The sequence below is a fragment of the Engraulis encrasicolus genome, chromosome 8, assembly GCF_034702125.1.
Source record: "Engraulis encrasicolus isolate BLACKSEA-1 chromosome 8, IST_EnEncr_1.0, whole genome shotgun sequence".
NCBI lineage: Eukaryota > Metazoa > Chordata > Actinopteri > Clupeiformes > Engraulidae > Engraulis > Engraulis encrasicolus.
In genome coordinates this window covers 16,951,032-16,966,031 of record NC_085864.1, presented here as the reverse complement: position 1 = coordinate 16,966,031, position 15,000 = coordinate 16,951,032, and the positions used below count along the sequence as shown (strand labels likewise).

Genomic DNA, 15,000 nt, shown 5'->3' with positions numbered 1-15,000 from the left:
TGTGTAATGCTCGTTACAAAGTGGTATTGACAAGACAATGAAGTATACATCGAGCCTGACTTGATTTTTTGAACACACAGGAGAGAAGTTGGACTACAAGGCGTGTGAGTCGCTGGAAGAGATCTTCAAGAGGGTCCAGTTCAAACTGGTGGACCTGGAACAGACCAACTTGGATGAGGATGTAAGTAGATGCACAACCACACTTTCAATCTCCCCCCATATACTATCTTCCTCATACTGGTCTTCTTGTCAATCACAAGGACAAAGCCGAAGATAAACAGGTTCAAATTTGCATTTGCAATTTGAATATTACAGTACATACTCAAATAATTGTCATTTTCTGAAGCAAATCATGTCTATTGTCCCATTTTCAATGCTCAGCAAACAACCAGAGTAGGGCCAATGCTCCCAGGCCTGTATCTTTGGGTTGCTCTAATTCACCTGGCTACAGAACGGCTGTCTGTCTGGCTCACTTAATTTGAAACAACATTGGCTAAGATTTGCAAGTCGATTGGAGCAGCATGAAAGACACCTATCATCCAGACAGCTAGGCATGATGTCATAGCAATCAGTAGTGTCGATTAGCTGTGTCCAGTAGATGAGAGAGACGATTGATAGACTCCAGTAGATCTCCCAAAGTGTTGTTCTGCACTTAGCTTTGTATATATCTTGTAGTGTGTCTTTTTTATACCTTCATATTTCCTGTCCGAAGAGTGTTTTTTTTTTTGCTGTCTAGTTATGCATGCATGTTTGTTTCCTACCTCCTTCCCGCATGTGTACGTGCGTGCATGCACATGTGGATGAATGTGTGTTTACTGAATCAAATGTACTTATGTATGCATTAGTCGTTGCATGTGTCGTTTTTTTGAGCACACAACAGCGCCTGTGTGCGCGCCCGTGTGTATGTGTGTGGTGGCCTGGGTGCATGCATGTCTCGGGTCATTGGGGTGAGGGCCCCGAGGGAGAGACACTCTGTCCCATCTGCTCACCGCAACAGGAAGTGCCTGAGCTTCCCAGGATGCTTTGCTTATACTGGGACTGTAAACACGCGGGGAGCGAGGACACTCTGAGATAGACGCACTCTCTGTTTCTATCGCTGTCTCCTGTCCTCTTTGTCTGTCTGTCTGTCTCTGTCTCTCTCTCTCCCTCTCTCTCTCTCTCTCTCTCTCTCTCTCTCCCTCTCTCTCTCTCTCATTCTCTCGTCGTCTGTCTTTCTCTTTTTCTTACAAACACAGACACGCTGACTCAGTCTTTTGCATACATGGATACATGTGAAAATGCACACATACACACTGACTCTCACACACACGCCTTGGGAAGCACAAACACACTCTGAGGAATCTTCTACATCTCCAAGCCTGTTTATTCTGCACTTCATTATGACGTGGGGGGTCTGACCTCAACAAACACACACACACACACACACACACACACACACACACACACACACACACACACACACACACACACACACACACACACACACACACACACACACACACACACACACACACACACACACACACACACACACACACACACACACACTCAATAGACACGCGTGTGTGCATTATACAGTGGCTATCAGTTTACATGCCTTTCTCATGATCCATACACCATTATTTTAACCCAGTAGTCCATTATTGATTCCATGAAGTGAAGTGAACGCCCACCTGGGAAACTCACATTGTCATTGTGACCCAGGAGGAGAACTGGTTAATTACTCCCCCCACCAACCTGGCGAGTCGGGATCCATCAACCTTTGGCTACAAGCCTGACACCCTAATCACATACCCATGACTGCCGATATGATTCTGTTTCCCTGGAGAAATGACCAAGTTCTCATTGCTCTTTCTTTCTCTCTGTCTCTCTGTCTCTCTGTCTCTCTTTCTCTCTCTCTCTCTCTCTCTCTCTCTCTCTCTCTCTCTCTGTCTCTCTGTCTCTTTCTCTCTCTTTCTCTCTCTCTCTCTCTCTCTCTCTTTCTCTCTCTTTCTCTCTCTCTTTCTCTCTCTCTCTCTCTCTCGCTCTCTCTCTCGCTCTCTCTCTCTCTCGTCTCGTTCTCTCACACTTACACATGCGCACTCGCTCACATAGTAAGTCATTGTGTCTGTAAACAGGCAGTTGTGGGACTCTCCTGTTTGTGCCAGCAGTCTCCTCAGTAGTTGGACTCGGGGGAGTTCTGCAGAGAGACCCATACGTCAGCCAACGTTCAGGGCTAACCAGTTAACACACACACACACACACACACACACACACACACACACACACACACACACACACACACACACACACACACACACACACACACACACACACACACAGCACCACACTCTTTCTCGCCCACACAATACATGCATGCACTCTACACTTGAACGTGCAAACACACACATTTTGTGAAATACACACACACGTGCACGCACATGCATATGCCTGATTAGGGTCTTAGGGCCGTGTTGATGTTTTCCCTCCATATGCCTCGTGTCGTTAATCGCTTTATCTCGTTCATTCATCTGTTGTTTACCACTTTATAACTCAAATCTGATAAGCTCCTCTCTCCTCCTCCACCACCTCCCTATCCAATCCCCCCATTTTCCCCCCTCCCCATCCTATCCCTCCATCCCCTCATCCCCCTCTTCTTTTCCTCTCCCCAGGGGGCGTCGGCGCTGTTCGACATGATCGAGTACTACGAGTCGGCCACGCACCTCAACATCTCCTTCAACAAGCACATCGGCACACGCGGCTGGCAGGCTGCCGCCCATATGATGCGGAAGGTGAGACAGGGAGGGGCCTGTGTGAAGGGGGAAATGGGTGGAGCCAATACAGTCCATCGAAATCTGTATCATATTTTAACCCCTTAACACACACCGTTCCACCACTAGAACGGTGTAATTTAATAGTCACTGAACAAACTTCCATAGTACTACACCACTATGCACAGGGCCTTTAGTCATACATTGTGACTTGGTCATTGCCATTCTGGTAGCAGCTAATTTATAACAGCGGCCGTTAATGAGGTTAGTGACTAACTGTACGAACACACCGAAGGCAGTAAAAGCATTGAAAGTAGCTGAGGTAATTGACTTTGTATGGAGGAGCAAGTGGCAAAATGGTACAAAAGAGCTGCAAAAGTGGTTCTGGCATCGAGGGCATGCAAGGCACCAAAAGTTGAACTTCAGTTAAAAATTGCAGTCAGCTATCACACGGTTCAGCAGCAGCCAACGGAAAGTCTACATTTTTCTAAACGCAAGCTTCGTTTGGTTGCTCTCTCTGATCAAACGTTAAAGCTTGAATTTTTCGACAATTCTTTGGTCTGTTCGGTCCAGGCGGGATTCAGCAGCTTTTTAACACTTTTACCTCCAACTGTTTGTTCGTACAGTTAAACCGAGGATCTTGGTCATCTTGAGGAGGAAGGTGAATGCATGTATGAGCAGAAAAATAGAGTCTCTCCCAGGAGTGTGCCCTATTTACATGAGCATGTGTCGTGAACATGACAAGCTGAGAGGTCCAGTTAAATGTTTGTGTTTCTGTGTGTGTCTGTGTGTTAAAAGAGAGATTGGTAGTAAGTTATTGGTGAGAATATGTGCGTGTGGCTATTCTCATGTGCTGATGGTGAGACTGTGTGAAGATTTGTGTTGATGAGAAGTGTTGTGTGTAGGGAAGCTGACAAGGGGTCAGTTCCCCTGGTCCCAAAACTGAGTCCTCATTACATTGTATGTACTGGATCAGGGGCCATTTCAAATGACTTTGTCAGGGGCCCTGCAAAAGCTGTCAGGGGCCCCTGGGTGTGTGGTTAGGTGCTCATATGAAACAGCCATGAATTGCTCTATGTTTATGAATGTGTGTTTGTGTGTGTCTGACTGGATGGGACATCACATGTCTGTATATAGTTCGTGTGTGTGTGTGTGTGTGTGTCTGTGTGTCTATGTGTGTGTGTGTGTGTGTGTGTGTGTGTGTGTGTGTGTGTGTGTGTGTGTGTGTGTGTGTGTGTGTGTGTGTGTGTGTGTGTGTGTGTGTGTGTGTGTGTGTGTGTGTGTGTGTGTGTGTGTGTGTGTGTGTGTGTGTGTGTGTGTCGAGGATGTAATGGCTGTGTCTTAATCCAAGGCACCATTGCAAGGCCCCCACATAGGGTATATTGCAGCCAAGGCCCACCTTACATGGGTCATGCCACACTATTTTTCTTTGCATCCCTTCTCAAAATCATAGTCTAGGTCTGTTAGACAGTGCCCCACTGGAATATATAAAATAATAATGTGACAACAATACAGTAGAGGTAATGTTCAGAGATGCAATATATTACTATAATGCAGTCCTTAAAGGGAATATTGTTAAGGTTATTTTGGTTTATTATTATTTATTCAAAAGCTTCGTTTGGTTGCTCTCTCTGATCAAACGTTAAAGCTTGAATTTTTCGGCAATTCTTTGGTCTGTTCGGTCCAAGCGGGATTCAGCAGCTTTTTAACACTTTTACCTCCAACTGTTTGTTCGTACAGTTAAACCGAGGATCTTGGTCATCTTGAGGAGGAAGGTGAATGCATGTGGGCAGAAAAATAGAGACTCTCCCAGGAGTGTTTCCTATTTACATGAGCATGTGTCACGAACATGACAAGCTGAGAGGTCCAGTTAAATGTTTGTGTGTCTGTGTGTTAAAAGAGAGATTGGCCGTAAGTGATTGGTGAGAATATGTGCGTGTGGCTTTTCTCATGTGCTGATGGTGAGACTGTGTGAAGATTCGTGTTGAGAAGTGTTTTGTGTAGGGAAGCTGACAAGGGGACAAAGGGATCAGTTGTCCTGGGCCCACGGAGAGAGTGGGCCCAAAACTGGGTCCTCATTACATTGTATGTATTGGATCAGGGGCCATTTCAAATGACTTTGTCCGGGGCCCTGCAAAAGCTGTCAGGGGCTCCTGGGTGTGTGGATAGGTGCTCATATGAAACAGCCATGAATTGCTCTATGTTTATGAATGTGTGTTTGTGTGTGTGTCTGGCTGGATGGGACATCACATGTCTGTATATAGTTCTTTTGTGTGTGTGTGTGTGTGTGTGTGTGTGTGTGTGTGTGTGTGTGTGTGTGTGTGTGTGTGTGTGTGTGTGTGTGTGTGTGTGTGTGTGTGTGTGTGTGTGTGTGTCTGTGTGTCTATGTGTGTGTGTGTGTGCTGCACACCGCAGGAGGTTGGAGGGAGCAGGTGTGTGTGTGCGTGCGTCTGTGTTTGCGTGCGTCTGTGTGTGTGCGCTTGTGTGCCTGTGTGTGTGTTTGGGTCTGGTAGAGAGATGTTCATTAGTTCCCATTAGGCCGCAGCAGGGGAGGCCTGTCTGGACAAGGTGCTCTGTAAAGTGTCAGATTAATGCCCTGCTGGTCTCCATGCCATGACAATTACCCACAAGGAGCAGCACGTCTGTCTTCCATGCAAACACACAAGACACACACACACACACACACACACTCACACTCACACTCACACTCACACACACACACACACACACACACACACACACACACACACACACACACACACACACACACACACACACACACACACACACACACAGCCGTTGTCCAACACATCACACTCTTTTGTTTTCATATTGTCTCACACACAGATGCTAAGACCCCATTGAAACATAAGCTTGCTACCTGATAGTCAGTCACATAAAGGCAGTCACGTGAAAACACACACGCACACACGCACACACATAGGCACACACAGACAGAGAGCGAGAAAAAGAGATGCCACAAACTTGTGGATTATATAAGAGGGAATAAGCTTAGGGAGGAAACGGGAGAGTAATGGGGTGGCGTGGCGTGTTGCGCGTTTGTTTCTTTGTGTGTGTTTGTGTGAGAGACACCGAGTGAGCGGGGGAGTGTAAATGGCGAGTGTGAAGTGAGTGAATGATGGCGATGGACAGAAGAAGCGAAGGAGAGAGATGGGTTGACGAAGGAGTGAGGAAGATGGACGGATAAGGGATGGAGGGGGAGAGACAGAGGGAGGGGAAACGAGCAAAAAAACAAGCAGTGATTGGATGGAGAGAATGGTCAGAAAGAGCATAGACAGAGAGATGGATAGACAGATGGAGGGAGGGAGGGATGGAGGGAGGAGGGGAGGAAGGGTGAGAATGAAAGTGCTAAAGATGAGCATCTGTACTTGGAAGGCGGGAGAGCTGGCAGGGCAGGGCAGGGCGGCGAGGCTGGCTGGGCTGGTGGGGGTGGGGGGGGGGAGGGTGTTGGACTGAGGTGATGATGAGTAGTGTGGCTTGGGGGAGAGATTACCATCCTGAGCCCCTCGGGATTACACACACATCTCAACACCCAGCTCTCAAGCTCTCTGGCTGTTGGCTTACACAGAATCACACAAGACTGAGTCTCTCTCTTAGTGTGGTATGAGATGTCATTCCGTAGGATTTTGATGCTAAAATTGCTTTTATTGCTTCATTTGCTTCATTTGGGGTCCTACTATTGAAAAATGATGGGTTTCGAATTTTCTGACCCCATTATACCCCTCCTAGGGGGCGCTTTCTGGCCCTAGCCAGTATAGCTACCGAACCCATATATCTACTAATAATTATCACATTTCCACAATCTTGGTGGCAATTACAGGGTTATTGATGATGCTGAGTCCATTTATGACAGTTTCATTATGGTCAGAAGTTGCTATTACACATATTTTGGAGATTTAAAGGCTATTTTGTCCACATACAAGCCTCCTGTGGGGGATATAACTACTATGGCATCAGTCACATTGCATCTGTGCACAGAATATAAATAATAAATATTTCAATTCTATTAGGATCAGCACTGTGAGAAAATGATAGGTTTCAAGTTTTATGACCCCTTTATGCCCCCCTCTACGGGGCGCTTTATCACCTCGGCCAAGACACATAGTGCAACCATAAATGCAGCAATAAAGATCCTATTTTCACAATAATGGTATCAAATTAGGGGTTATGGAGGATCCTGAATCCATTTATGACAGTTCTACTGTGATCAGAAGTTGTTATGACTCATTTTTAGGTTGAGGCCACCTGTTAAACAAAACCGTTTAACTGAAGATAATAACTGTCTAAATGTGCGTGTACACCAAAGGTGACCAATGCTACCAGAGCAACTGAAGTCATTATTTCTCTATGGATGTTTATATTGGCACTGACTATCAAAGAATAATTAGACTCGAAAAAACTATTAGAACAAGGTGTTCTGCAAAACATGAACGAGGCTGGCAAGTTTTGTTCACCTGATTTAAAAAAAACAACAAAAAAAAACAATTACAACTGTAATTTACAAACTTAAACTTCTAGAAAAACCCCACTGGACAGAACACCTTCCATGGCACAGTGGTTGTAATGCAAATCAAAGAGATAAATATTTACACTAGATGCTGTCAACCAACTCCTTGTCATCCCTGAGGAGCTCCTGTCCCCATATCTCAGGTTTGATGTAAAACACTTGCAGCAACCAATCATCAGGACCAGGCCAGTTCGATTTACAACTTTCAAACAGAGACATGTGTACTACACTGTTTCCAAAGCCTTCACTCATACATGGACACTTGCCAATTAGTTAGCAACAGATCCAACCAACACCACAGAAAGTGAGAAAGGCACACAAATGAGAATGAGCAGCAGCAGCTAGGCACAGAAGAGGAAACTGACCATGATGCTCTCATTCTGTCCATAAATGAACAAACACCCAAAAATCCCAAGAAATTGGTTGTATGAAGTCATCCATACTTGCTCCACCAAATCTCCACTGATATCCCAGCCATTTGAGACTCATAGAGGAGAACTCTCGTCACCTTTGCTCTTCCGTGCTCTTGAGAAGAGCAAGAGCAAGGTCACTGGGCAATGGTGACTGTATTCTGAGAGCAGGTGTTTTGCACATAGGTATGCAGTGTTTGCTGCACTGCTTGCTCTTGGGGGAATACAATTGATGGAAGAGGCATTGTATGCTCCATTGAAAGTGGTTCATACTCTTCAGCAGCTCTCCGTGGAATCTTTGGTGGGAAAGCACACATCTGGGCCCTTGCATATCACATCCCAACTAGCCTGGCTATTATTGTGATGAGATTTGATGCCATTTCCTTTGACGCAATGTCCTGCTCAGTCCAGTTGCATTGCAATTGCAGAGTAACATATAGGCCTTTTATTTGGAAAATACCCAACCTCTTCAATCAGGAGAAGACACTAGAGTTTGCTCAGTTTCTTGTACAACACCTATAAGAGCAAGTGGAGAGTCTTCAACATATCATTAGTGCTTGTTGTCCAGTGGACTGGGAAGGTTATCTGGCTGTCATGAGGAACCTTATCAAGTACTTCTTTGCATATGATCTCCTGAATTATGCTCGCCTCATGGCAGTCCATCTTGCTCAGATTAATGCTCTGACACAAGATGATCCTATGTTCTATAGTAAGGTGATTTTGTTGTGGCAAAATCAGAGGTTCCCTTCAGTCATTTGTTCACAGATCAGAACCTAGAGTAAGAAGCTCAAGTGTCATGGTGGGAAAGTAGGACTGAGTGAAGATGCCACTGCCTTTGTCTTGTCACCACAACACCACATCTTGCTCATATGTGATGCAGTAATTGTACCGCTCCTCTCAACCCAGCAAGTCTGTGCAAAGTGAACACTCCCCACTTAGGTGACATGTTGCCATCAGATCAAGGGCAAAAGCTGTGAAGATTCACATCACGGTTCGGTTCATATCACGGTGTTAAGGTCACGGTTTTCGGTTCTCTACGGTTCTTTTTTTTAGTTCATGATTAATGGTGCACTGGGAATATTAAACAATATTTATATAACTGCAGTTACAAAGTGTTGATGCACAAGTTGAATTTGACCTTTTGCATGTGTCTGAGAACTGCGTCTTGTGCTAACCTATGCTTGTACTTCAACTGTCGTCAGCTGATGTGCGCTGTCTGAGCGTTCCAAATGCCCTCTTTCAATTGGCTAATAGAATCGGACTTATTACTTAATATCCTACATATGGTTTGTATAGGCTTATAATGTGAAAATGGTCTGATTTTAATTGTGTCATCCTCTGATTGGTCTTATATATAATAATGTTTTATTAGAGAGATTGGATAAGATATTGCTAGAATCTCTGTTTTACATATTTTTTTGGGCAGTACATGAATTGCGGTTTGCCACGGATTGCACGGTTCGGTTAGGTATGTGTGTGAATTGTACGGTTTCGGTTTTCGGTGCGGTTTGTGCCATCCCTATTACACATGGAAGCAGGCTTGTGAGCTTGTGCCTAAACTACAGGAGACAATTGAAAATTACTGCATAAAATGTAATTTGTACCATGCTCCCTGTGCACTATAGATATCTATATCCCAACTGCTGAACCTCATGCATGCTGTTGAAAGAGCTACAGGTGAAATGCTGGTGTCCCTTCAAATGACTGACAATACACAAGCTGAACCAGAGTTCTAATTGTTGATGCTATGGTTGCAACTGGAGTTTAGTTTGATCATATCTTGAAGTGACGTATTTCCTTGTGCCAATATGCACCTGCTTAACAAGTGAAGCAGCACTCCTTAATGACCAGCACTCTTCAGTGATCAGTTGTTTTTTTAGTGTCTGCCCAATTCTTCCTTAGATAGAAAGAAGTGGTGTGGTTTTCAAGGAAGGGATTTATGTTCAAGCAGGCTGGTTACTATTCATGTTCATGCATTTTTTTATGAATTAGTTGATATTACCATTACAGCACATGATCTTTTTTCACTTCGAAACTGTTACTTCAAAAATGGTTACTCCATGGGGCCTTTAACTCCAACCAAAAAGGCACTATATTAAACACAGCTACTGTTGTTGTTCACATACAAATTACACAGTTGGTCAGCATCAACTTCCTGAAAGCACACAACCCCCTCTGGGCTGCGTTTCCCAAAAAACCTTAAGTAGTACTTAAGCCTAAGTAGTACTTTTCAGTATGAGGGGCCACCTAGGCAATATATCAGAATCGGTCTCACATCATTAGTTAAGTTTATACATACACTATTTTACCTAGCACATGCACTTTGCAAAATTTTAATTGCATGTGCGAGAAAAAAAATCTTGTATGTGGTCCTATACAATTATTGTATGCATAAACCTTCAGTGGTGTGATTATATTGCCTAGGTGGCCCCTCATACTTAAGTACTACTTAGGCTTAAGTACTACTTAAGAGTTTTTGTGAAACGCAGCTGGTTAGTTGATATTTAGTCTTTATTTCAAGGGGATCCTGGTATAATCATTTTTAATCGTGTTATTGACCAATCTCATCAATTAAAGAATGACAATTCTTGACCTCAACCTAAAAATGAGTCATAACAACTTCTGATCACAGTAGAACTGCCATGAATGGATTCAGGATCCTCCACAACCCCTAATTTGATACCATTATTGTGAAAATAGGACCTTTATTGCTGCATTTATGGTTGCACTATGTATCTTGGCCGAGGTGACAAAGCGCCCCCTAGAGGAGGGCCATAAAGGGTCATAAAATTTGAAACCCCTCATTTTCTCACAGTACTGACACTAATAGAATTGAAATCTTTATTATTTATATTATGTGCACAGGTCCAATGAGACGGATGCCATAGTAGTCATATTCCCCACAGGAGGCTTGTAGGTGGACAAAATAGCCTTTAAATCTCCAAGATATGTGTAATAGCAACTTCTGACCATAATGAAACTGTCATAAATGGACTCAGCATCATCAATAACCCTGTAATTGACACCAAGATTGTGAAAATGTGATAATTATTAGTAGATATATGGGTTCGGTAGCTATACTGGCCAGGGCCAAAAAGCGCCCCCTAGAGGAGGGGTATAACGGGGTCAGAAAATTCGAAACCCATCATTTTTCAATAGTAGGACCCCAAATGAAGCAAATGAAACAATAAAATGAATTTTAGCATCAAAATCCTACGGGAGCTGTTTTTCAGACAATTCATACCACACTATCTCTCTCACTCACTCACTCACTCTCACACTCTGACTCTCTCTCTCTCACTCACTCACACACTCACACACTCACACTCACACTCACACTCACACTCACACTCACACTCACACTCACACTCACACTCACACTCACACTCACACTCACACTCACACTCACACTCACACTCACACTCTCACTCTCGCTCTCGCTCTCTCACGCGTACACACATGAGTACACACACACGCACATCCTCTCTCTCCCACTATATATATGGACCCTTTTCCCTCACACTACGAAACTACTTGTTCTTTCCTGCTCTGAGCTGAGCTCTGAACTGTGATTCTGCCCTGTCTGTGATTTCTAGCTGTGTCTGTTTTTTGACTTTGTGTGTTTGTTTGGGCGTGCTCTTTGGATGCATATGTGTATACTGTAGTGTATAAGGACTGTTATCGTTTGTGTGCACGCGTGTGTGTTAGACATGTGCAGATGGCGGTTACAGCCACAGACGTGTGTGTGTGTGTGGCACCTCTGATGAACCATGTGGCTGATTAGTGAGTGAGTAGGCACTTGTGTATGTGTAGAAGAGGCATACTTTTTAAAAAAGTATTTTCTGATTGTGTTTGTGTGTGTTTTAGACGAGTTCTCTGACCTACCTGGATGCGAGGAACACGCCCCTGCTGGACCACTCGGCTCCGTTCGTGGCTCGAGCCCTGCGCATGAGCGGCAGCCTGGCCGTGCTTCACCTGGAGAACGCAGGGCTGTCCGGACGCCCCCTCATGCTACTAGGTAACACACACGAACACGTGTGTACACGCACATACACATTCTCACTCATTCAAATACACACACACACACGCATGCATACAGATTGACATAATGGCAGACTTCACTATATCAAGTTAAGTAAGAGGAACTTGACTGATGTATCATGTGACCCTGTTTACCTATAAGGCTGACGTGTGTCTATCTCTATTCAAGTCTGATGAAGAGCGATTAGCTTGAAAGCGTTCACTTGAAATAAAAAAAGAGACGGGAGCAGTGTGCGGACATTCATCTTTTTGTTCAGACGTCACTATATCTAAATTTGTGTGTTTCTATCTTTTGCAGACACGCATGCTCACACACATGCGCATGTACCAATTAGGGCTGGGCGGTTATGGAAAAAATGTGTATCACGGTTTGGTTTTCTTGATGAAAATTGATATCACGGTTCTCTCCACGTTTTTTTTTTTTTTTTGATAAGCAGCGATTTTCCCCCCACATCTCAATGTTTCTGAAGAAAAGACTGAAATCAAATTTAAAAATGATATAAAATCCTGAATTTTAACAATTTTTTTGGAATAAAAAAAAAAAAAAAACCCTTCTCTCATCAAAAAAGTGAACCTTGTGTGAGTGAAAACCGTTCTCATGGTTTTTTAACGGTATGCCGCCCAGCCCTAGTACAAAGACAAATAAGTTCGGACTTTGTGTTTTACGAACATGAATAAATCAACTGACTCAGACAGTCAGACAAATACACATGAACAGAGATTCATACATTCACTGTTTTTCATGTACACGTATATATTAGCATCAACTCCTAGTACATGCACACAGGCTGACCGCGCGGTCACACCGCCAGCGTTGAACGCGTGGAAAGATGCGAAAGTAATCGACTTTGTATGGGAGAGCGCGCGGCATAAGCGTTAAAAGCCGCAAAGCGTGTCTAGAGTCAAAAGCGCCAAAATCCGAAGGCGTCAAAAGTTGAAATATGTAATGAGCTCGGCGGCGGCTGGCGGCAGCCAATGGAATGTTCACTTTTTTCTAAACACGAGCTTCGGTTGGTCGAGATTCTTGGTCGAACGCTTCAGGTTGAATCTTTTGCCTCGTTCAACGCCCCTGACCTGTGCTTTCCAGGCGGGAGTCAGCAGCGTTTTAGCTCTTTCAACGCCAGCAGTGTGACCGCAGCATTATGCATGTAAAATTGCTTTCTCTTTTACACACATAACCTGCAATGAATATATTGCCTCTCTTTCACACGTGCAGATGCACACACCCATGCATAAACACACATTCAGAATCAGCCTGGGCTTTTGCATCTCACTCACTCTGACAGCGAGACGTGACAAAACATGCCAGAATCCCCTTAAGCACTGGCGGACTGTAATTCACAAAGGACTTAGTTCAAACAAGCACTTTTATGTCCTTAAGTTTAGCTCCATCGTCCTCCCACTGAGCACTGAGACATGTGCAAAGACAGACGCAGATGGTTGCTGGAGTTTTTTTCCTGCTAGAATATCTCGCTTACCCCCACCGTAACCCTCCTTAATCAAGCATGCAACATCTTTGTCTCTCTTCATGCCTCTGCCATCAGCGGTCTCTCTCTGTCTGTCTCTTGTGTCTGGCTGGTTATCTGTTTCTTGCCTGTCTGTCTGTCTGTGTTTGTCTGTCTGTCTCTCTCTCTCTCTCTGGCTATCTCTCTCTCTCTCTCTCTCTCTCTCTCTCTGGCTATCTCTCTCTCTCTTCACTGGGGTCTTGGGGAGGACAGCCCACAGGGCCACGGTGCAGTAGAAAATGGGCCACTAACGGCAGGCGCTGTCGTCACGCCCGATAATAGGAAATAAATGAAGTGCCGATGAGTCGTCTGATTCAATCAGACAGATTTCATTTGCAGTTACAGCAACACTCTGTTTTTTAGATTTCTCATTACCCCTCTCCCCGTCTCTTTTTTCTTCCCTCACTTCACTCTCCTCTCCTCTGTCTATATCTATCTTTTTAAGTATCTGTTCACTTTGCGTTCCTCCCTCTTGACTCTTGCCACACAGAAGATTAGACACTTGGGGGGTGTTGTTGACGGCAGAGTTGTTATGTGGTTGCTGGCATTCGGCATCTTTAATGGGGTCATTGCTGTTGGTATCAAGTGAAGTGTGGCAGTGGCAGTGATTGATTTTAAAACCCATGTAGACAGAGAGTTTGTTGGCTATCAAAGGCGAGACGTAGTCAAACAGTACAATTGTTGGAGGTGGATGGTGTGAAGCGGGGACCTGGGGCCGCTGGATTCATTTGTCCTTTATGGATGTAGGGATTAGGGATGGGACTCCATTTTAGAATATTCAATGTATGCTCAAATTTGGAATAGTCGTGTCCAATTCAAAAAATTGAAATGCCAGTCTCCAAATCCACACTCATATGCAGACCCCACATTAAAAAAATCTGTATGGGTTTCCCTTAGTGTGTTAATTGACCATTTCTAAATTTGCCCAGCAAATATGAAGGGATCATTGTTCATTTTCAACACGGAAAGCGGATGTCAGAAAAAGTCCCACACTTTTTACAGCCAGGGAAGAAGCCCTGCATGTTGTGCATTGTCAGGAATTGGGACACTGCATTTTACCAATAAATCACAATATTAATCTGCACTTGTTGATGGTTTTGTAAGCATGGACTATTTTATTTATTGGAATAGCATTCCAATAGCGACCATCAATTTTCAAAGAGTATGTTTCCATCCCTAGTAGGGATAAACTGCTGGATGACACCAGAAGTCCTACCACCAGACAACAGTCACTCATTGCTGTTGATAGCAACTGAATTGTAGCAGTGATTGTTTTTAAACTCTGTATGGACAGAAAGATTGATGACAAATGAAAAGCAGCAATAATCAAATGATGAAACTGTTTGAGGGTTGATGGTGGGCACCTGCGCCTGGGGTGGATGTGCTACCAGATGACACCAGTCATTGCCTCATAGGCCAAAATAGCAGTGTGTCTGCTATTTGAATGCTGCCTGAAGGTTGTCCCAAAGCCAGATTTTTTTCAAGGCCCATTACCCCATCAGACCCCTTAAGAGATCGCTGGTATGTAAAGTGGTACATAAATCACATTTGACTCTCTACCTTATTCTGTGTCTATTTCTTACGTTATCATCGAGAATGGTACTCAAAATACTTGTTGGAGCTTGTAAGGTTGATGGAAAGTAGCTTTTTGGCAAGCTTTTTGAATACTTTAGAGTTTTGGCTAAACCACAGCAGCCCGTGCGTGTATCCACAAAACTTGCTTGGAACAGCCAGCGCATTCAGAACGCTGCCATAATTTCCCTTTC

At 44.2% G+C, this 15,000-nt stretch overlaps 1 protein-coding gene across 4 annotated transcripts in view; it reads left to right on the top strand.

Annotated features, from left to right (window-relative positions):
• ppp1r37 (protein phosphatase 1, regulatory subunit 37) overlaps positions 1–15,000 on the top strand; it is an 80,124-nt gene that overhangs the window by 52,027 nt on the left and 13,097 nt on the right. For all 4 annotated transcript variants that reach the window (XM_063205064.1, XM_063205063.1, XM_063205062.1 and 1 more), the window contains 3 exons: positions 81–181; positions 2,652–2,771; positions 11,556–11,706. In XM_063205064.1, coding sequence (XP_063061134.1) covers positions 81–181; positions 2,652–2,771; positions 11,556–11,706 — 372 coding nt within the window. The remainder of the gene's footprint in view (positions 1–80; positions 182–2,651; positions 2,772–11,555; positions 11,707–15,000) is intronic.